The 24,067-nt window shown below is 46.0% G+C and overlaps 1 protein-coding gene across 11 annotated transcripts in view; it reads left to right on the top strand.

Moving 5' to 3' along the window:
• LOC144158541 (uncharacterized) overlaps positions 1-23,812 on the top strand; it is a 92,586-nt gene extending 68,774 nt beyond the window's left edge. For 7 of the 11 annotated variants that reach the window (XM_077689479.1, XM_077689484.1, XM_077689488.1 and 4 more), the window contains exons 3-5: positions 22-84; positions 9,044-9,167; positions 20,148-23,810. In XM_077689479.1, the coding sequence (XP_077545605.1) occupies positions 22-84; positions 9,044-9,167; positions 20,148-21,303 (1,343 nt within the window). In that variant the 3' untranslated portion in view covers positions 21,304-23,810. Of the gene's footprint in view, positions 1-21; positions 85-6,380; positions 8,154-9,043; positions 9,168-14,818; positions 15,867-20,147 lie in introns of those variants that run through there. The other 4 variants (XM_077689480.1, XM_077689491.1, XM_077689493.1 and 1 more) reach the window with 4 other exon arrangements.
• Positions 23,813-24,067: the final 255 nt, after the last annotated feature.

Raw genomic sequence — 24,067 nt, 5'->3', positions numbered from 1 at the left:
TATGTGTCAATTTTTTCTCAGGTATGCAGTGTGCTCTCATGTGCCTCAACAGCACGAGCTCCCAAACAGAAGAGGAATTTGCAGGTTAGGATTTGTTTTTTTTTCCTGTGTAAACATTCCGGTATAGAGCAGTCAACACAAGACACCAATTTTTGCCATCACATACATTTAAACTGTTAATGTTAGCACTAAGTGGTATTCCTAAGCGATGATAATTTTTTTATGTCTGGAATAAAACATGACACTGAAGTGAATATAAGCAGTTTTATTGCAGTACCAGACTCAAGCGTGGAATGCAGAAGCTACCTTCAGAGTTTCTTTGGTCAATTTAATAAGTTTTGTAATGACTCAAGCATAACATACGAAGGCCACTGAGTTTTTTTGGTCAATTTAATTAGTTTTTTTAGAAAAGTGGGCATGAAAGTGGTCCTTGTGTTTCATCTAACTCCCCACTTATTTGCTGCAACAGCTTTGATGACACATCTGGAGGGCTAAATTTAGCAGATTCCAAGCATACTTGTAAAAGCTGTGGGTTAACAAAAGGGAATGTTGATAACCGTGACCTGCGAGGAAAGGTTTTGAAGGCGGGCTGAAATAGCATGAAAACAGGGTAAGTACCGTGTTTTCCGGTCTATAGGTCGCACCTTTGTATAAGTCGCACCCCCCCCCTCCCAAAACGGCAGATTTACCGAAAAAAAAAAAAACATAAGTCGCACCGGTGTATAAGACGCACCGGTATACTAGGCGCACTCGTTAATTTATTAAGCTGATTGAGTATCCGGCTGCGAGGAAAATCGTAAAAAACGCTGCCGCCACCATGCCTGCATCCCATGCTAGCACTGGGCAAAGTTAGACCAAGACCGGCTTGCAAGTGCCTCCAACCATGTAGACAACATTTTTTAAAACTACTTTATTCACTCAGCATTCACTTTATTCACTCAAAGGTAATGGAAGTGTACCTGATGCCGTTTACTCGAATCCATCAAAACTGTCTTCCTCCGAATCGCTGACAAACAGTGCAGCTACTTCAGGCTGAAGTTCCGCTGGCGCATCACTGTCGTCTTCCGACTCGCTGGTGGTATCCAGCTTTCCACCAATACCAGCCGCGTGCGGGATCAACCCAGCCTTGCGAAATCCTGCGATGATTGTTCTTGGAGAAATCGAGTTCCACGCTTTGCTAACCCATTCAGCCACTTCTCCATAGTCCGCGCGCCTCATGCGCCCCGTTTTTGTGAAGCTATGCTCGCCCTCGGTCATCCAGGCCTCCCACAAACGCCGCAGGACTGCCTTAAAACTGCGGTTTACAGAAATGTCGAGAGGCTGAAGCATTTTTGTCATACCACCGGGTATGATAACTGGAATGCAGTTCTTTGCACTTATCTTTCTCTTGGTGGCATCGGTGATGTGTGCCCGCATGCTGTCCATCACGAGCATTCCTGGCTTTGCGTGAAAAAATCCGTCCGGCCGTCACGTGAAACAGCGGTCAAGCCACACACCCATCATTTCTTCATCCATCCATCCCTTTGTGTTCGCCTGAACGACCACACCAGGAGGAAACACTGCCTTCGGCAACGATTTGTGCTTAAAAATTAGCATGGGAGGCAGCCTTGTGCCGTCCGCGCAACAGGCGAGAACAACCGTGAAGTGGGCCTTCTCATGGCCTGTTCTCCTGACAGTTACAGTTTTTTCGCCTTTTTCAGCGACGCTTCTTCCAAGCAGAGTGTCGAATGTCAACGGTACCTTGTCCATTTTGACGATGTGGCTCGCGCTGATATTTTTCTTCTCAAATTCCTCTCTCACGAATGAGCTGAAGTTGTCGAGCTGTGCCTGGAAGTCGTCAGGCAGTTTCTGGCTGACTGTCGTCCGTGCTCTCATCACCAGCTGATTTCGCAGAAGCACCACGACGGGCCTCCGTTGAAGCCCACAGCATTGGTCTCGGTAGCGATAGTCTTCGCCTTCAGGCGCAGCTGCACTGTGTTCAGCCCCCTTCCTTCGGCTCGTTGTTGCAGTACCCATGTGCGCAGACATCTCTGGAGTTCCGGCCAGCGTGCCTTCTTGCCGCGGTTCGCCTTCTTGGTCGACTTCATTGTCCGGAGCGCAGGGGATGCTTTGTGCCAGTCCCGGATCAGTTTCTCACTTACTTCAAATTGCCTCCCTGCTGCGCGGTTTCCATGCTCAACTGCAAATTCAACTGCACGCAGTTTGAATTTTGCGTCGTAACTTCGCCGAATTTGCTTGACACGCGACGACAAGGCTGGGCGAACGACGCACGCATAGATGCACTACACGGCTACACGTGCGAAGGACAACAAGCGCAATAAAGACGCTGCGGCAGGCGGAAGTGACGGAAGCGGAAGTAACAGAAATCGAAACTCGCTATTCATAATATATCATTTTAAAGTAAAAAAATAATTACTAAGGCATTTTCACCTTTTTCAAAAAACTTATCTGTAAAAATACAACACCTGCATTTCTCTTTATTCGATCGAGACCCATCCGCAACACTTCACCCTTATCAAAAAAGCAGGGCATCACACGTTTGCGCAAGACACGCATCCAAAAAATTGCATGGCCCTCGGCATAGCAAAAATGACAAAATGCAACGGAGGTTTTATCTTTTAAGGACAACAAAACCACTTACTGCATTGAAAGGCGTTGTGCTTCCTACAGCAACATCATGGCGGATGCATTCCCGCCCGCGCACACAAGCAAAGAAATAGACAGCAAATGCCTCCGCTTTACCGAATAAAAAGCTTTTACTCACCTTTTCCCTACGAAAGAGAAAAAGCAGCTAACTTAGTAGTGTCCAGTGCGCCCCTTTCTGAAGGTAAAAGGTTATACAGCCTACTGCTGCGTTTTTTTTTTCTGAACTTTCGCGACCTCAGTTTCGTTTTTCTCTATATATAAGTCGCACCGTTCTATAAGACGCACCCGCAAAAAAATGAGAAAAAAACCGCAAGTTATACACCGGAAAATACGGTACTTGTGTGGTAGATATCTTTAATGCTGTCTTACAGCCTAGCAGCAGACGTACAAACTTGAACAGCATGTTTTTCTTCTCTTGTTGGTAAATATGAAACCATGTAGCAGACTTTGCAATCCCGCTGGGTGGCACAATATGTTGCTTTCTGCTTTAAGATTTGCATCTTCAAATTAATATTTGCGGAAAAATCAACAAATTTACTTTACAATCCTCAGTATGTATTAGAAAAATTTTGACCAACCTCATTTTTCTAGTGCAAAAGCTATAGTGCCCAGTAAAATGCTCTCAAAGTTTTGAGTGAAAATCTGGGTTAGAACAAAAGTAAATTACACTGGCACTAGAATTGTGTGTAATGGGAGCTAGGACACTGCTCATTTACATAAATACCTTAATTGTATTATCTTTTATTCAGCACAGTAAAAGCTTGTTAATTCAAAGAGCGAGGAGCACTATCTCAGTTTGAAGTAATGAACGTGAACAATAATGGCAGTACATGGCAGTTGGGAAGCAGTAGGGCTTTTCAACACTTTCGTGCTTTAAAAAGCCAGTGAGAATGGCCTGCCTTTTGTTCATGAAGGCGACAGTCAGCACTTTTTGCTCTATCAAACGAATGTAGAGGAAAGCCTCATCTCAAGCTTCTTGAACACCGAAGAAGAGACAGGCAGCATTCAATCCTTCCATGACTTCATAGTGGACAGCTGCACTATGCTTTGTTTTTGTCCTTCTTGCTGTCATTGGCAACCACAGGTTCAGCGCTTCTGACCTGAGATTTGATGCCCTCATCTGCAACGCACCACACACACTACTGTATCCTCATCAACGTAGTTCGCAATGAATGAGTCTGCCAAATCTTCCAATCATCCATCATGTGGGAGATAGGCGCCTGTTGCATAAAGTCTACCGAGTCCCCCTGCAGGTCCTCACAGCACTCGTACTGCCAAAATAAAACGGCTTGGTATCCACAATACCGCTGAGGAACTTATTGAGGCCTGTCTAATGAATCAATACTCCTGTCTAGCATCATCCCCTGCGGGACTAACAATTCTCCGCCAATTACACATCTGCATCCCCATCTTCACTAATTTCGCCCCCCTCCCCCCCCCCTCCCCCCCCCCCCCCCCCCGATTTTCCCTACATTCGAAACGGTATCCTAAGCCGGCCGCAACCCCGCAACGTGCACCCTGCAAACCACGTCACTCGTAGAACACGCTCATTACTTGGCAGAAAAATACCCCCCCAAACTTGACAAGCCACTATGTGGATGCCATTAGCTACCGAAACCACAAAGCCTAAGCCTTGGTGGTCATCAACAGTCCTAACTCATCCTACTCACATCTCTCACCATCCACACCCATTTACCTACTGAGGCAGACGAAGCAGAAACAGCACTAGCCCTTTTTCAGAGCCCTACCCCAAAAGTCATGTTGTCCGATTCTCAATCAGCTATGCGGAACTTTGCCTGAGAGTGCAAATCTGCCAAAGTTCTTAAAGTTCTGCGCAATCCCCCTAAAACTCCAGTGGAGCTCTTGTGGACACTTGCCCACACCGGCTTAGGGGGTAGCAAGGCGACCCACGCAGCATCTCGAGATCTTGCTGCCCGAGCAGGCCCTTCTGTTACCCCTAACCACAGAGCTCAATCCACTCGAGATAGCCTTATTACATATGGGGCTATCACTGCGCACTACCGCCTCCTCCGCCAGAAATACCTCCCAGCCCATTCCTCACTTTCTACAAAGGAAGAAAGCTTGTGGCGGCTCCTTCAAGCTAATACCCGTCCGTGTTGCATATACCCTGATCAGTACCCATCACCCCTATGCCCCACTGCGGAGATGTCGACACCATTTGCCACGCTATGTGGGCATGCCCTCGAAACCCCTTGCCCATACTCCCCTCTGTTGATCAATGGTAAGCGGCGTTGGGTGGCTCTGACCCCGGGGTTCAGAAAGCCTTGGTGGAACGTGCCGCCGAAGTCACCACCTGCCTTTAAATTTCATTCTGCAATGAAGTTTATTCCTTCTCCTCTTCCTTATCCGTTCTACGGAGCCTTGTGTGTAAGCAGAGGGTGCGGTTCTCTGGACGTGTGCCAAGCGCACAAGCACCGGTGCGGTGCCACGTAGTTCAAATTATCTGTGGCAGAATCTATTGAGGTTTGGATAACAGGCTTCTTTCAACATAGGCTTTTATGGAGCTTTGACCGGGCCAAATCGTGCAGTTCGAATTATTCATAAATTGAAATATTGAAGTCCGAATTGACAAGCTACCACTGTATTTTATATAGAAGACGTTAAATTCAGATCAAACCCAGAATTGGAATAAGAGCTTAAATATTTCTGTGTATGATCAAACATTCAATGGCATTCTTACCTCGGATTTAAAGAAGCAATATATTCAAGCTAATTATGTAATTGTGATTTTAAACCCATGCATCCCCACACCTCATTCAAATGCTCGTATAAAGATGGCGATGCAGTGTATGTGACATCTAAAGAGCAATAGTGAAAACATGGTGCTTACCTGCTTAGGAGCACGCACACCAACAGTGCTAGGTGAGATTTCTGTAATTGTGTACCAATCTTTCTTATAAAATTTGTGCAAGGCACCTGTTTAGTACCTGCTCCCATGCTGGTTGCAAATGTCATTAGGAATAGAAAACGTACTGCACAAGCTGTCTATGCCACAAAGAGAAGTCTTGGTTCGCAGAAACTGCTAGCTTCTTGGCACAAATGTGTGACTTCCTTAAGGGGGGACATGGCTCTTAAAACTATTTATTTTAATTTTTAAGTAAGCTCTGTGAAGCTTTTCAGTCTTACTGCTTTTTCCACACTGCTTTCAAATACGGAATTATTTTTTTAGTTGGGCAATTAGTTCCCGGGATAATTAGAGGTAATTAACCATTTTTTGGGGAACAATAGACAACACTGTGTTGGCCATGAAACTGTAATCCTTACATTTTCCAACACTATGAACCCTGGGGAGTGCAGTAAGACAATCAGTTTTTTGATGCATCACTTGGAACTAATTTTACAGCTCATTAAACTTCAGTGTTTGAAATGGGCACTCAAATGGTTCCTTGTCACTGGTGCCACCAAGGTTTAATGAGCTGTAAAATTGGTTCCAAGCAATGCATCAAAAGACTGATTGCCTTATTGCACTCACCAGGATTCATAGAGTTGGAAAATGTAAAGATTACCATAAAAACCCGCCTATAATACGGACCCGCGTATAATACGAGGTTTAATTCGGGCACAGCAAAATCAGCAAAAAAGTGTTTTCCGCATATAATGCGAGGTAAAGAGCACAGAAAACATTTTTTTGCACTGCAGTTGCCATTCAGTGATTGTCAGTTTTCGCTGCCACTGTCTCCTGAAGTCGCATTGTCGGAAATGTCTTCCCACAGAAAGTGGTCCTCAGTGCCATCAAGGGCGTTCGAGATGCCGCATTTCTTAAAAGAGCGACTGACGAGCTCATCTGCGATGCTGGCCCACGCATCCGCTATCCAGCCACAAAGCATCGCTGGAGAAGCCCGCGTCAGCCATCCGATAGCTGTCACTTACGGGTCTCCTGCCCTCATCCACTCTTGGTAGCAGGACCTGATGCAGTCTTTGAAAGGCTTGTTGATGCCTTCGTCTAGCGGTTGCACCTGGGATGTCATTCCTCTCAGAATGACAATGAGTTCAGTGCGGGGTTCGCGCAACAACTTCACGGAATTGGCCAGGTGGCAGCGAAAGGCGTCCAACACGAGCACTGACGGGAACCCCCAACAGTGCTCCAGGCCGCCGACACAACACAGACTTTATCAAGTCAAGCACCAGTTGCTTTCTCCACCCGCCAATGCTGCCTTCGGTGACACCGAACTGCCGTCCTGCGGGCAATTCCTGATGGTCTCGGCACATAAAATAAGTTTCTTTTAATTGCGGCCGAATACTGCCTTCGTGCACCCGACATCGTAATAGACTTGAGGTGAACGTGCCGGTCCTTGGCGTGGTCAAAACAATCGAAATGGCGTCGGCTGAGAGAAGCAGCAGCCAGCTGACGCCAGCGCAAGATGGCGCACCCTCCGCTGAAACCGAAACCGAAAGTGCAAATTTTCTGCTGAAAACTTTTGGTTCCACATATAGTACGCAGTACAAATTTTACATAGTAAAATTGGGAAAAAAACATCGTATTATACGCAGGTTTTTACGGTACAGTTTTATGACCAATGCAGTTTTCTCCATTGTTCCTCTGAAAATGGGTCATTACAGTGTACACCCGTTACAACGGACCCTCTGAATCCGGAAAAAATGTCCACTGTAGCCGAAGTATGCAGTATCCGACAGGGGGTTTGAGGGGGGGGAAAGTACGAGTCCAAAAGTGGGGTACTTTGACCGATATTGCATATGCATAGTACAACTTTGTTCTTTCTACATGCCTGCAGCACCTCTGCAGTGTTTACTCGAGGGCAAAGAATTGCGTAAACACCGTTTCCAAAGCTTAGAACCGGCACTTGGAAAAGGCCTAGAGCTTGCGGTCAGGCGTGTAAAGACGCATGATGAACTGAGCAAATAAAGCAAGAATATAACTATGCGCAATTATTAACCACCTATAAAACATCAGTTGTGGTCATCAGCATTAGCGAGGCTCTTTTAAATCCTCTCACGACGAGGCAGGTTTTCCCGAAACCATTCGTCAAACAAATCGGATCGCTGCCTCACGTTCCCTCAAGGCAGCTTCCAGATTTTTAGCGCTTTTAGTCTGGTCATTGAAGCAGCTGTAATGAAATAATCTGATGACGAACAGCTGTAAAATCTAAAGTTAGACCAGTTGGACTGCGCACGGGTACCGGCAGATTGCACACAATGGATGGGGACAACCCCCCTACTTGAGGCATTTCTTACCTTTTTCACCGAACGGAACGGGAACGATGCATGCATGGGAATAATAAAAGCCGAACTTCATTTAACCCGAGTTTTTTATTACATAAAAAAACTGATGAGGGCAGACTCGCCTCCGAGTGCACCACTTTTTTCAATCTCACCGGAGTCGTGTTTATCGGCAAAGGCCTTGTTCTTGACGGTAGAGCGGACCGTCTGCTTATACGGGCCTGTACTTCTAGTGATGTCGGCCTGTTTTTCCCCATGTTCGACAGCGTTAATTACGCTTAATTTATCGGACAGTGAAATCAGCTACCCTGCCGCTCATGCCGCTGGTCGCACACACACACCAAAAAAGCCACTAGCACTGCTTGGCTTGGCTGCGTCAACGACCCGGCTGCCAGCAATGTTGCCAGACATATCAGTTTTCTTGCCAAAATAAACAAAGAAAAAGTGCATCGGATGTGTGCCGGCCTCGTGGAAGTCCGCTATAAACATTCAGTCGAAACAATTTTCGCCCAAAATTTAGTCTGTTGGAGCCGATAGTCTGCTCTAGCCGGGTCCGTTATGAGCGGAGTGGACTCCATTTAAAATGCATGGGGACCAGACAAACCAACAGAAATGGTCTGTTGTAACCGAAAGTCCGTTGCCGGATCTGCTGTAACGAGCGTAGACTGTACTTCAATTATCTTTGGAACTAATGGACCAACTAAAAAAATAATTTCACGTTTGAAATCAATGGGGGAAAAGCAGCAAGACTGACAAGTTTCACAGTTTACTTAAAAACTAAAAAGTTTTTCTAAGAGCAGTGTCCCCCCTTAAGTTAGTGCAGCCTAAGCGGCACCTTTTTTCTTACAAAAGTGTTAGATATACGAAAGTAACTACCATGCACATGCACTAAATTTCAAACTAACAGCTTGCGACATCTTACCACATCCGTTCACTTCGCGAATCGCACAAGCATGAGCCTATTTCGAAGTTTTACCTAGGCCTGTCAAGCATTTACTGGCAGCATTCATGGCTGTTCAGTCTCAACACATTTAATGCTGCACCATTGAATATCATTTAAGGCTTCAAGTTTGCCTTAGGTAGGTAGCCATCCACAAGTCTTAATGGGGCAGACATGTAGGGAATACATGTATGAAGCTTGTCTGAAGATTGGTGTAAATGCTCATTCCCTGTATCTGCTCTAACTTGTTCTTCCCAGTTCTGGAGGTGAATGACGCCACAGCTTGTGACTCAAGAAAATTCTCTGTTTCACAAGATGGGTCAAATATTGTGGCCAAACCTGGTATGGTCTGCTCCTGCTGCATGCATTCTGGCAACACAGGGTAGGTGAAGTTCCAATGATGCTGTTTTTATAGATTATAACCACTATTCAAAACGCGACCTATCCTTTTGATCTGTAGAAGAGATATGTTGGTACAAATATAGTTGAGCATGTTCGTGTACCGCTCAAGATGAAAGCATCACAGGTAGCCTGTGGAACACTTGGAAGATATAATATTCAAGCCCACATTTTATACGGATGCTTCTATGATCCCACTGGCAAATCCTACACGTCGAGGTTTCAAAGAATTTCATCCTCTAGTACTGCTATTGAGTTAAACGTGCTTAGAAACACAATAAGGCCATTAAAATTTTGGTGAAAAAGTTTCATTTCCTAACTTTTTGCCAGTAAATTATGTAGCACTGAAGCTATACATTCATTTGTTTGCCCAATATTTCGATAAAATGTGTTGCTGACAAAGAACGATCCCAGCAAGGCCTGTGAAGAACAAAATGCAGGGCCTGCTAGCTTGGAAACCAGTCTGCAGATTTCTTTTTTGTGTCTTAGTTTATCTTGCTGTCGCATACAAAATATCAACATTTACTGTAAACCTGTCACCATGTTCCTGTATAAACATGGTTAGGACCAGTTTGACATTGGTGAATGCATTAAAAACTTGTGTTTTCTGGCACAGTTGCTTGTGATCTTTTGCTGCAACTACAGCTTCTGAGAGCAGCTGATTGTCTTGGATCCATGACCACGTGCTAGCATGGTGGCTACAGTGTCAGTGTGGTGACGCAACGTATGCCACACTGCTGGCAACACAACATAGCTGTTTCAAAATCCGACGAGGTTTGTTACCTATAGATCTGACTGTGCAAAGAAACCATTCCCGTGCTGTCCTACCACTTCATGTGAGGGTGTGAGTGCATACTGCACTTGTAGGCAGGAAAAGGACACAGTGTATAAGCGCTGCCACTTTAATAAGGCAGCAAAAAATGGGAATTAATGGCACAATCTACAAACAGCAGTTTTTCTCCAGGAGTTGTGCAAACAGGCTGCAGTTACTCCCCATTAGGCAAGGACGTGCAGGCACTGCAATAGTGTTCAAAATTATCTACATTCAAGTAGTGTGTTTCAGTGCAAATGCTCTGACTCGCAAACATTCTTTATAGCGGATGCATTCAAGCAGGTTGAAAGAACACTTGCTGTCACAGTTGGGTGATAGAAATATTGCCACAGCTGTTAGCTCATTGTAACGTCATCTGTACCACCAGTGGTGCAATGAGCAATCCTTGGTCGTCATCAGCTTGTAACCGAGGTGATAGAAGTGAACGCTGACGGCGTGTGTTTGGTGAGCTGGGCAACCATTTGCCCCACTTTTGTTTTAGCTGTTCGCGGGTATTAAACACCTGGGTTTGGCTTCTGAACCTCTCTCCTGTCAGAATCCTAGTTTCAGCCGTGACATTTTATGGTGGAGGAGCCGGCATGTGTATTTCATTCTGAGCCACCCTCAATGGGCCTGCAAACCCAGTCCTATAACAAGACCAGGCCACCGAGCGTTCATTGAAGATTCCAAAGCTCTGCCAGCCAACGTCTACAAGCCCATGCAATGGAGTTTCGGCCCCTACCTTTGCCGTGAAGAAAGACGCAGGCAAGAGTGGCAATAGCCATGACGTCTCAGTTTCAGCAGACTGAGGGACTTGGATCTTCGTACATTTTTTGGCCTACCGCACCTCATGGTCCTGTTCCATTCTATACTGTTGCATTTGGAGATGCGGAGGGCCGGGTCCAGCAGTTCAAGCAAGTTGCATGTCACAATGGCTGGACAGACGAGCAACGCTGCCACAACTTGTGTTTTTTACTCAAAGGTACAGCACTCAAATTTCTCGAGAACCAGGAGGCTGACCTCACATCCTAGGTGTTGTGCAAGGACAGTTTACTGTGCACTTTTTCCAACCAGTACCGATGACAAAGAGCTGAGGCCAGATTCCAAGGACCAAATAAGACAGTCATCAGCTTTGTTGAAGACATGCTGCTGCAGATGGTGCAGCGTGACCCGCGGGCCATCAAGGTAAAGAAACTGTGTGCCCTAATGAGAGATATGAGAGGCGATATCATTGTAGGGCTAGTTCACAATCGCCTAACGGCGGTCGACACATTTGTGGCAGAAGCGACAAACATTGACGAGACACTGCTAGAAGCACTACCACCACCTGTCAACAGCACCAGCAAACATATCAGCGTTCACATCATCTTGGCCTGGAGTGGAAGCCCTTTGCAAGGGGGCGATTCGCGAGATTGTCTACAAAATACTCTAGGAGGAGCTGCAGAAGTTCTTTTTAATCTCGGAGCGACCAGCCACTTCCGTTTTGGCTGGAGACATTGTTCGGGGAGAAGTACACTGAGTTCTCCTTTCTGATATATCGGCCAACACAGCTATCAAACGCCCTGCCGTGACGTACACATGGCTGCCCGCCAGCCTCCCCGGTCAGTCACAGAGGAGTCCGTACGGGCACTGCAACGAGATGCCACTAGGCCGTCGTACTACCACCTGCACTGGCCACAGCAGCCCAGTCCACAAAAAACCAATGTCTGTGCTTTCACAGTGACGAGGCTGACCACGTGTATCACCACTGCCCGTATCCTGAACTCGGGCTTCATGGAATTCATCTGGGTGCCCTATGTCCACGCCACGGTTAACAGTGATGAAATTGAGGAGTCCCTTCGACATACACCAATGGCTGTACAGAGTGCAACTCACAATCCTCACTTGCCATCATCTCGTCACCTGCACTCGCCTGTATGCTGGTTTGGCTGGGAGAGCCTGTCACCCCTGCCTTACCAGGAAAACTAAGTGCGACGACGCCTGGAGGTGGTGTTGCCAACATGGAACGGCGTAAACAGCCTCCACAAATGTCGAGCGGCCAGTACGCAAATACCAGTGACTAACGTAATTGTCTTTTTGGACACGTCGAACATACTATGCGTTGTAATAGATGGCCACGACAGAATGGCACTGATAGATACCAGGGCTGACTACCCTGCTATACGCGAAAATTTCTTTCACCGTCTCAAAAAAGTAGTGACAGGGTGGAATGGCCACAACAACGCACTGCCGGAAGACACCTTGTGATACCAATAAGAAGGTGCACGGCTTACATCAAGATTCACAGCAAGACGTGTGCTGTGAAATTTGTGGTTTTGCAAACTGCTCGAGAGATGCTACAGCAGCATGGGCTTCCTCTGTGAGGCCTGTGAATTTTCCAGGGGCCATTGCGCTGCGACACCGCAACCAAGCTCACTGATGTCACCCCTGTCCGCACAAGCTCTTTTGTTCTTGTCCTTCTGACGCGATGTGTCCACGGACCAATGGCGAAAAGTTTTGCCGACGTGCCTATCCATTGCTAACGCAAAGAACACAAGCAAAGAAAAAAAAATGGGGACAGCACAGCCGTGCACATGCCACTCGAGGGCAAAGTGCTTTCTGAGTAAAAGCTATGTGCAAATCTATCACACCAAAGTTTTAACAAGACGCTACAAACCACCAGCCGGCAAGATGCAGCACGTGTAGCACACAGAGAAACAGGGCTTATAAGAATGAGCATCTCGGCACTTTACAAGTAATCTAGACGTGATAGCCATCCTCTGCTGCACTGGGTAAACTTTAAGGGCATTTTTGAACTTAGCATACGGGAATTAGTTCTAAAAATCTTGCTTCTGTCTAATGTTGATAATCAGTATACAGTGCATAGTTACGGAATGGCGTTATTCCTACAGCATTGCTAATCACCTGCTAAAGTTGCCGTTAAGATCTTTCTCCAAAGCACAGTTATTCTTCAGGGAGCAGTTACCAATTGTGTCTCTTCAATTAGAGCCTGTTGTTACCCCTTAAGTAACTCAGCCAAGGGCAGAAAACTGCTACAAAAACACTCTGCTGGTATTGACAGTTTGCAGTCAGCAAAAGCATCGCAGCCCGAATTATTGACACCACACTACACTTGAACTTGACATGGCACATTCATGTGCTCATTCCACACTCGCAGCAGAAAGCATTTCAGCAGCTACAAGCTTTGGCACCACTCTGACCAAGAATGCTCAGCTCATTTGAGAGGTTCAGGACAGAAAGGAGGTCCGCCACCATTGCCAAAAGACCGGATGCCTAAATCTGTCTGACATAAAATTCCTGGATTCCCAGTGCTAAAATGAATGCTGAAGATTCTTAGTAGCACACATACTCGTATTCCAGGTGGAATTAAATCATGGAGTGTCCCGAAATATGAGCACGCTCCCCCAACATCAGTGGATGTTGAGCACTGTTTTTTCGCACAAAATTATCGATTGAAAGGAGGCGCAATTTCAAGCAGGTAATCATTGAAATTGGTTTGGTTTGCTGTGTCTTTCAAGCCTTCACTTCGTTGTTGAATCACGCTGTATTTCATTCAAATCCTACAAAAGCAACTCTTTGTCTTATTTTCACGAAGAAAATAAAATTACTTTTCCACAGCACAACATTCGTCGCTTGTTCTCACTACAAGTCACAAATTTGTCCTAAAATACACTGCTGAAGTAAATACGAATTGAGCCTATATATGCCTAAACGAGAGTATGTGGTGCCAATATATGCCTAAATGGCACTTTTCAGTACCGATATAGGCACCTAAAACTGTCATTTTTTGTGCCTAAAGTTTCAGTCTTTAGTCATAGTGCATGGAGAAGAGATGGCTGAGTCCACCATAGTTGTTGCGATATCAGAGACTCAAGAGACTGAAAAATCTCCCAAATGAGAAGCAGCATCAAGCCTTAAACACGATGTTAATTTGAAGCTTCCTCCAGAGCACTGACGTGAGTTGTTGGATCAGTTGGCAGAGTTTCATGACTGTTTTTAAAGCTTTCTGGTGTCGATCGAAAGGAATTGCTAAACACCGAATACTAACTCACGAAGCGGGGCACCCAATTCACCAGTCGTGATACCGCAATTCCCCAATAGAGCAACAATCCGTAGAAAATCATGTGTGAGAAATGCTAAAAGATGACAGGATTCAGCCATACAACAGTCTCCGGGCTGCACCAGTGGTTTTTTCTAAAAATAGCGATGGGATGATGAGATTTTACGTGGTGTATCAGTGCCTGAATAAAGTAACCAAAAAGGATCTCTATCCACTACCCTGGATTGACGGCACTCTCGATAGCCTTTGCCATAGTCTCTACTTCTCGTCAGTCCACCTGGAAAGAGGATATTGGCAGATAAAAATAGATGGGTGAGACAGGGAAAAAACCAGCGTTTATCACTCGGGACGGGCTTTATGAGTTTAAAGTCATGCCTTTCGAGCTGAGTACGAGGCCAGTGACATTTCAGTGAGTAATGGACACTGCCCTCTCCGGCCTGAAGTGGCAGACTTGCTTTATGTATTTTGATGATGCCATCGTTTCTGCACCCTTGTAGAGCACTTCAAGTGGCTCGGAGCAGTCCTCCTTCCAGAAAGCATGGGGCTCTTCTTAACTCTAAAAATGCTGATTCGGCTATGACAAACTGAAGTTTCTCGGCCACATAGTTAACAGAGGGGTATCAGCACTGACCCAACAAAAACAATTACCATACAAGCAGTCCCGACACCATCTGACACAAAATCAGTCTGGTGCCTAAAGTTTGTCTGGTGGTTTTTGGGATTATGCATTTATTATGAGCAATCTGTTCCATGTTTCTTGCAGACAGCCGCACCACTCACTTCTCACCAAGGATGACGCTCCATTTCAATGGACCGAAAAAAAAACAATGTATTTTCGAGAAACTGAAACAAGCTCTGCTGACAGTGCCAGTCCTGGCGCACCTCCATTGAGATGCCGAAACAAATTCATACCTATGCCAGTGACAAGGGGCTGGGCACTGTGGTCATTCAAAGAGAGGATGGCAATGAATGTATCACAGCGTATGCCCAGTCGTGCCGTTAGCAAAGCTGAATACTACTACTCAATGACTGAAAAGGAATGTCTCACAGTAGTTTGGGCAACCACTAAGTTACCAACTACCTATATGGACGCCCGTGTCATACGGTTACGTGCCACCACTCACTATGTTGGCTGGCTTATCTGAGGGACCCTGCAGCGCGACTCACTCAGTGGGGCCTCTGCCTCCAGAAATATGACTTCACCATTACCCATAAATCAGTCCGTAAACGCAGTGATGCCAATTGTCTGTCCAGAATGCCCGTTGAACCACCCCAGATGGATATTAGCAATGACAGTTCTGCCTTCCTCGGGGCACTGCAGATCTCAGATATGGCCGGATGACAACAACATGATCCCAAACTGAGCAAGTGATTGTGCGTCGTGAAGGTCAAGACGCTGTTATTTCTTTTACAAAAAGAACTTCAGCACAAACTGCCGGTCTTTTCTGGTCATGACAGACAATTTACATGATGTAATCATCCACGTATGCCATGATGACCCAGCCGTAGAAAACTATGGCTACAGTCAAGTGCTAGCAAGAATTTGTGAATAGTACTACAGTCCACGCTCGTTACAACGGACCCTCTTAATCGGGAAAAAACGTCCGCTGTAGCCGAAGTATGCAGTATCCGACCGGTGTTGGGGGTGGGAGAGGAGGTATACGAGCGCAAAAGTGCGAACTTTGACCAATACTGGACATAAATGCTACAGACACTATTCTTTCTACGCACCTGCAGCACCTCTGCACAGCTTTCACGTGGTGGAACAAATCACCTAAAAATCCTGTTTCCGAAGCTTGGCACTGGCGCTTGGAAAAGGCCTAGCATATGCGGTTGAGTGCGTAAAGACACACGCTAAGCTGAGCAAAGAAAGGAAGAATTAACAAGAAGCAATTACTAACCCGCTATAAAATCAGTCGTGGCAAGCAGTCGTAGGCTCTTTTAAAACCCTTCGTGACAAGGCACCGTTCGTCAAGCAAATGGGATCGCTGCTTTACATTCCCCCAAGGAAGCTTCCACATTTCTTACAATTATAGTCTGGGCATTAAAACAGCTGATACGATATAATCTTATGGACAGCTGTAAATGTATAAAGTTCGACCAGTTGGACTGTGCACGGCCACCGGCAGATTGCACACAATGGATGGAAGCCAACCTCCTACTTTTGGTATTTCTTACCTTTTTCGCCGGACGGTACGTGAACGATGCATGCGTTGGAATAATGAATGCCGAGCTTCACTGAACCTGAGTTCTTTATTACATACAAAAAACCTGTGAAGATGGAGGGCAGACTCGACTCTGAGTGCGCTGTTGTTCAATCCCACCAGCAGCGTTTATCGGCAGCGGCCTTGTTCTTAACGGTCGAACAGACAGTCTGCTTAGATAGGCCTGTACTTCTGGCGATGTCGGCCTGTTTTTCGCGAGTTCGACAGCGTCAATCATGTTTAGTTCAACCATCAGTCAAATCAGCTATCCTGCCGCTCATGCCGCCGGTCGCACAAAAACATGGAGGTCCATGCACAAAAAAAAGCCAGTGGCACTGGCTTGGCTGCGCCAACGTTACCAGACATAACTTTCTTTCCCAAAATAAACAAAAAAAAGCATATCGGGTGCCGGCACTGCGGAAGTCCGCTATAAGCATTCAGTCAAAACAATTTTCGCCTAAAATTTAGTCTGTTGTAGCCAATAGTCCGCTATAGCCGGGTCCGTTATGAGCGGAGTGGACTTCACTTAAAATGCATGGGGACCAAACAAACCAACAGAAATGGTCTGTTGTAACCAAAAGTCCATTGTTGCCAGATCCGCTGTACCGAGCGTAGACTGTATAGGCCTCAACTGCCTAAGACTGTCTGCCACTACACAGAGGTGCAAGAAACCCGCGATACGGCCTTCCAGGTTTCTACAGCCTGCGAAGCCAGCGATGATGCTCTTCCAACAAGTGGGAATCGACCTATTCAGCCCATTTCCTTAAATAAATTCTCGTATTTGGTGGCCATGGACTATTTGACTACATATGCAGAATCAAAAACCTTTCTATCTGGAACGACTGCCGAAGTTGCCGCATCTGTTGTGAAAGAAGAAGTTCCCCGATTCCCATGTATGCTGACATAATCATCATCATTGTGTAAATAGAATTCATGGTACCCTCTGCACGTCCCGGCCCCTTTGTCTTCTGCTTTTCCACAACATGGGTGCCGAAACCCGGGAAGAAACCCCCTCGATGACTCGGAAGTATCCGACCTTGCGTTCAAGGACGATAGAAGCCAGAGACCCCACCGATGCCAACGGACATGCCTACATATCGAAGGGCCCATGAGAAGTGACCACAGCGGAAGCTCTCTGCGCGTAGTGGAATCTGGGTGACTAAACTGAGAGTCGCATTTCACTTGAAAAATATGATGGCTGACGTGGAAAAAGACAGTTTATTGAAGCTCCGTGCTATCAGAGTCTACTGTAAGACAACATGCACTCCGTGCATTAATACAGAAAATTCGAGATGAAGATCTTGCTGCCGTTGACTGCCCTCAGCACAGTTACGTAGCACTGAAAAGCCTGCTGTACCGACTCCTAGAACACGGAGCGAAGCTGAAACTGTTTGACAAAGAGCTTGAGCCGTACTTAGCCCCCGAAATGTCTCGAGGAATAATATAGCACACACTTTGAATGGGAAGAGATTATAATCGATACCAAAACCAGACTACAATGCGCTGCAAACCAAGGAATCAACACAGAATCGCAGCCTTCTGTAGATGTATTATCCGGCATCGCCGACTCTTCCGTCGTAAAGAAGACTGTGAAGGGACTGCTGGAACATCGAGCTCCGCATCATACAGTTCTGGTGCCGCCCTATTTGGTCACACCCATCGTCAATACAGCCAGTTCAGGCGAAGCCTCCCCAGGCCATCATCGAACAGCGGAGCCCAAATCCAATCGTCAGCAGCAGCTCTCGGAGAAAACACCGAACGTCACTGAAAAACAAGAGTGCGAGCCACTTTCACCAGACCTCGGACTGAAGCAGCTCCCAAGGGACACAAACTGCGACGCGCTTCTGCTTGCACATGCTACAAGCAAGCAACCGCAAAGAGAGGATTGAACAAGCAATCTCAATACCTCTGTCCGCCTCAAAAGAAGCGTGCCCAAACCAGAACTTTTCACAGGCGCTCGGCTAGTTCGACCGTTCAACCAAGGAAGCGCATCGACCATTTTAAAATGTACGAAAAGAAAAAAACTTGGAAGACCACCGAAGTCCTGTATTAAGTGCACCGAAAAGATGCACTCTTGGAAGCGACGATAAACTCATCGGTTTCGCAAACACACCAGACCAGAAAAAGACAGTGAACCAGCCAGGTACAATCTACGCAAGCGTCATAAATGGTTTCAAGTGATTCCAAAGAAAATCGTAGGCCTGCATGTGAAGCAAACTTTCATCAACAAAACTGTGGTTTCTGTCTACAAGTCCGTATCCGTACACAAGTCTGCCTACCGGAAGCGCCATTGACGTTACAAACATCGCTGGAAGATTAAGCTGCTTGAAAACGGAACTGGATGAAATTTGGAAGGGAATGTGCCAGTGAAACGGACTACAATGATTGGCCAACTGGTTTACTCACTCTGCAGGGGCGGGGAGGATGTTGTGAAAGAAGTTCCCCGATTCCCCTGCATGCTGACATAATCATCATCATTATGTACGTTATGTAAATAGAATTCATGGTACCCTCTGCACGCCCCGGCTCTTTGTCGTCTGGTTTTCCACAACAGCATCCTCTGTCCAGCCTATCGTATTCCGACACGGCACTCCGAAGGTTCAAATTATGGTCCGCGGATCCGCTTTCAGGTCTCGACTTGTGCAGGGAGTCCTGCGACTGAATAACACTACCCACCGCCGAACAACGGCCTACCATACACAGGCAAATGGGCTCACCGAATGCCTGAATAAAACTATCACTGACATGATCGCATGCATGTTGACAATGAAATCTGAATGTGGGGCCAGTGTGTTTCCAGAGGTGAGGCAGCTGTACATATAGCACAGTTTTTCAAACAAGTTCATTTCCCGGCACCTAGCTGCTTCAAACGCATAAAAATTGTGATAATTGCACAAAATTGTTCCACAAATCTGATAAGCAAGGATTTTGACATCAGTTTCAGTGGGGAAAGACGATGAGTTGACAACATTATTTTCCGGGCAGCCTCAAGATGATGCTGTTTTTGTTTGATCAATCAGTCAGTCAATCAATCAAAAACATGGAGATCGGATAACCAATATTGTCCCAAAGGTTGATTTCTGAAAGTCACATTTTCGGGTTACCCGTTTTATGTGCTATATGTTTCCAAAACTTCCTCGTTAAAAACCACTGCAAAGTGCCATAGAAAAACAGTCATGTCAGCTGAGGGGACAAACTAATGGTTGAAGTTGATTGAAAAAACGACAATTTTTAGAGAACTATCTCCGGAACAACAACACCGAGCACCGCCACCTTGTCATGGCTGGGTTGGCCAAGTCGTCTTCTTCCATATTCCGGTTGCTTTTTTATTGTTTCTCACTGATGCACAAACGGCATAGCAGCCTGACAAGCAGTCTGACAAGTAGTCTGCCAGTGGTGTATCATCAAGAGGAAAGCAAACAGATCCGCACGTACGATGCCCGGGTTGGCCACTACAGAGCGAGCACAAACTTGGTATTGCAAATAAGTCCGAAGTTCACAACAAGCTGCTGATAGTACTCTTTTACTCTGGGAAATCTTTTTGTCCTCTGGCCACTGGCAGTTTGCTGCAGTTGACATTTTCTCCGGGTTTGGCTCGGCAACTTCGGTGTTCCGGACATTCCTAAAAACTTTGATTCTTTAATACAGAGCAGTGCTTTTCGGCCTTCAACGATAAACCAAAATACCTGAATGGCAGTCATTCGATCAGTCACAAAATTTGGAATGGAATTTTCAGAGACCTTCTGCGAACTAAACTTGCACCTATCAGCTGTATGCACTGTGGGTATGGCTGCAGAAAAACTCCTTTAAGTTTAGCAGTCTGCATTGAGCTTGTTCCTTGTGTTATTGCTGTGCAATTTAACCTTGTCTCTTGCTTTAATCACTTAGGTGTTCTTCCAGTGACAGCCCGGAAGTCGAAAGTGATGGAAAGCTTTCTTCTCGCCTGTCCTGTCAACAATGCAACCACCAGACCACAAGTCTGAAAGGATCTGCCACGAAGATGTCCTGTATCTGCACTGTTTGCAAGACAGCCTTCCTTGATAAACACTGCCTGTATAACCATACGAGAGTGCAAACTAGCAAGAGGCCCTACACGTGCAACGTCTGTCAACAGAGCTTTACTCAAAATTCCCAAGTGGCTACTCACGAAATACTGCGCTCTGGTGAAAGGTCCTATGCCTGTAGCTTCTGTGAGAAAAGGTTTGCTTCAAGTGGCAGCCTGGTTGCTCACGATAAAGTGCACTCTGCTGAGAGGCCCTATATGTGCGGCGTGTGTCATAAGAGCTTTACTCAAAGAGGGGGTCTGATTGCTCATGAAAGATTGCACTCTGGTGAGAGGCCCTTTGTGTGCAGCATTTGTGAGCAGAGTTTTACTCAAAAACATAACTTGATTAAGCACGAAAGATTGCACAATCCCGAGAGACCCTACACGTGTAGCATTTGTGACCAGAGCTTTAAACAAAAAAACAGCCTGACTAGACATGAGAGATCACACTCTGATGAAAGACCCTATGTGTGTAATTTTTGTCCTCAGGGCTTTAAACGAAAAAACGACCTCGTTGTACATCAAAGATTACACTCTGTTGAGAAACCTCATGTGTGTAGCCTCTGTGAGAAAAGCTTTAGTCAGAAATGCAGCTTGGTTAGACATGAAAGATCACACTCAGGTGAGAGGCCCTATATGTGTAGTATCTGTCAACAGCGCTTTACTCAGAAAACCAGCCTGGTTAGGCATGAGAGATCACACTCTGGTGAGAGGCCGTATCTGTGTGCCATCTGTCAGAGATCCTTTACCTGTAGCGGCAACCTGCTTGCTCACTTAAGAGTGCACTCTGGTGAGAGGCGATATGCATGCAAAATTTGTCAGCAAAGCTTCCCTAGAAAATCCGACTTGACTAAGCATGAGAGATTGCACAATCCCGGGAGGCCCTACACGTGTAGCGTTTGTCAGCAGAGCTTTAAACAAAAAAACAACCTGGTTAGACATGAAAAACTACACTCAGACAAGAAGCCTCATGTGTGTAGCATGTCAGAAGAGCTTTAGTCAGAAAACCGGTTTGGTTACACATGAAAGGTCACACTCTGGTGAGAGGCCCTATATGTGTAGCATCTGTGAGCAAAGCTTTACTCAACTTTGAACGATTTAATTTTCCCGGAAGGCGATTGGATCACGAGGAGGGACATCTTTCATTTGATGGTGATGCTGGCGAGTCATGGTGAACTCCCGTGCATAGCGGTAAAAAGGTGCTGATCGGGTGAGCAATTGCCGGCATACCACGCAAGGCTAGGTCCACCTGTCAATAAACATCAGCACCACCACCACCACCAAAGCCCACCTGGTTATTCACGAAAGATCACACTTTGGTAAGAGGCCGTACGAGTGTAGCGTGTGTCATGAAGCTTCTGCTCTAAGAAGGTACCTGATTAATCATGAAAGACTGCACTCAAGCATCAAGCCCGAGTGTGTGGCAAGCCCGACTTCCTAACCAAATCGTCTGATTTATGCTGAAACTGCAGTTTGATGAAGAAGGTTATACCAGCAAAAGTTCTTTAAATGCTTTGTTTTGAAACTATGCATGATTTATTGCACAGTGGTGAAAAATAGTTTTGTGTGATGCGAGCAGATTTTCTTGGAATGTGCATTTGGTGTTTGTACATGTATATGTGTAATAAATGGGCATGCACCAATAAGGCACATTACTAACTGGCGTCAAGTGGCTGCAAACATGGTGCAGGTGCATGGATAAACATCTTACAAAATCATAATTTGGTGCCCAATTCTCAGTCAGGGTAACATATCCTTAAAGAGCAGTATCCTGTAATAATCCTCGCAGTGACTTGTGCACACAACCTCGTGGGTTCTGCTTCCCTTCTTTGTTGCTGGTTCGACTTCTGTTGCCCTTTTTGGTATTTTTCTTCATTGCCCCCCCCTGCCCACACTCCTCCCACTGCCACTGTTACATGGTTACATGTTACTGCTTTCTGTCTTGCACGCACGTGAGTGTGTGCATCCTTGCAGACCATTTTTGAGGTTGACAAAAAGAGCTGCCCTCACAGGCCGCTTCAGTTTATATAATAGTATTGCAATCACTTACTGCACATAATTCCTACTCACCGCGGTGGATCAGTGGCTAAGTCGTACTGCTGACCGTGGGGACATGGGTCGCCAATTTTCTGATGGAGGCGAATAGCAAAAACGTCCATGGGTACGAGATTTCGGCGCACGTTAAAGATTCCCAGATTGTCAAAATTAATCCAGGGCCCTCCACCATGGCTCATCTCGCCTGCATTACGTCGGCGCGTCAAACAGTACAATCAATCAAATGCACAGAATTCCTGAAGAAGGCACTGACAAAATTGTTGACAGAATAAAACCCTTTTTGACATTCTACCAGTGTTTGCGACCACGTTTTTGCCTGTGTACATGATATAATGCACTAGGAAAAATTCCATGTCTGCCACAGCTTATTAAGAATAAAAATTGCAGTGATGAAAGGCTCTTTTGCTTGCAGTGTTAGGAAAGATTCTGGTCACTTACCATCACAAGACAGCACAGTGCCGCAATAGCCAGTTTGATGTCGGAAAAACATTGCCTAGAAAACAACTCCAGTAAGTTCACAATAGATCATTGTTAACTACCAAAAAGGCAGTGGAGTTTCCACGTTGACGTACAAATTGCACACTGGGGTGTGTGTTCCTGTATGTTTCCTTATTAAGAAATGAATTCCTTACGAGAGTCATCCAGGTTTCAATTTTTTTTTCACTTGGAAATGAATGCATCACTGATTCCAAGCAAAAAATATTTGTTCAAGAAAGTTGACCCAGAAGGACAATTTTTCCGTGAAAATGATGGCCAACAGGAAAGCCCTAACGCCAAAATCGAATTTGGTTACTCGTGGGTGGGTCTCCTTTGGTGCGTGTGTTTTCCACCAATTGCAGCAGATAATCAGAGGGCCATATTTTCTTTTTTGCCTTTCCGCCAACAAAGACATTGACGTGGCCTGCACTTTCCCTTCGTTACCCTTTGCTATACCCTACACCTGTGTCTCTATTCTAAGTGCTCAGGAGCAGGCAGCTGCCTTTTCAAAGTAACATTGGGAGCTACAAAGACAGTGTAGTTGAGTTTGTGGATTTTGCACATGGTTCACAGAAGTGGTGAAGTTTTGAATCGTGAAGTGTTTTCTGCACATGGAAACACTCTGTGTGCTTGCCAGCCATGCGGCATGGTGAGTAGCAGCAGCTTGACGCTGCCTGCGTGCAGCTGCAGCTAAAGCTTGCCACTGCTCACCAGAATGGAACTCGTGGTAAAAATAAACTTGCACGTGAGCAAGTTGACAGCGGAGGAGAAAGTACACTACAGATTGTCATCTGTGCTGCTAGTGAAAGCTGGGATCAAATGTATTGTACAATGCTATGCCTTGAGTTCTTTCTGTGAATGGCCACAGAAGACCTGGCGATTTTAATGCTTTTAAGACATAAGGTTTCAGAAGTGTGTAGCTGCAACTGAGAGTGCGCTCGAAGAATAGGGTAGTGGAGAGGCCAATCAATGAGCTCTGTTTACTACTTGTGCTCTAGAATTGCCAGAAATATCCAGGCTGGCCTTGAAGTACAGAGGTGCCTGGAAATAAAGTGACGGGGCCGTTCCTGGTGGTGTCACTGTGGTCTTCCTCTACGTCAACTTTTGCATCACTCCTACCGCGGTAGTGACAGACAACTCCATCATTGTCATGAGCAACCCCCAAATGGGTGTGTGCCGAAACCCCCAAAGGTGTACGTACAAATTGGATTATAGGTCGACCCCCTACCTT

Source organism: Haemaphysalis longicornis, unplaced genomic scaffold, assembly GCF_048455015.1.
Source record: "Haemaphysalis longicornis isolate Haplotype H1 unplaced genomic scaffold, Haemaphysalis longicornis Haplotype H1 scaffold_10, whole genome shotgun sequence".
Lineage (NCBI taxonomy): Eukaryota > Metazoa > Arthropoda > Arachnida > Ixodida > Ixodidae > Haemaphysalis > Haemaphysalis longicornis.
This window is presented reverse-complemented; position numbering and strand designations above follow the sequence as displayed.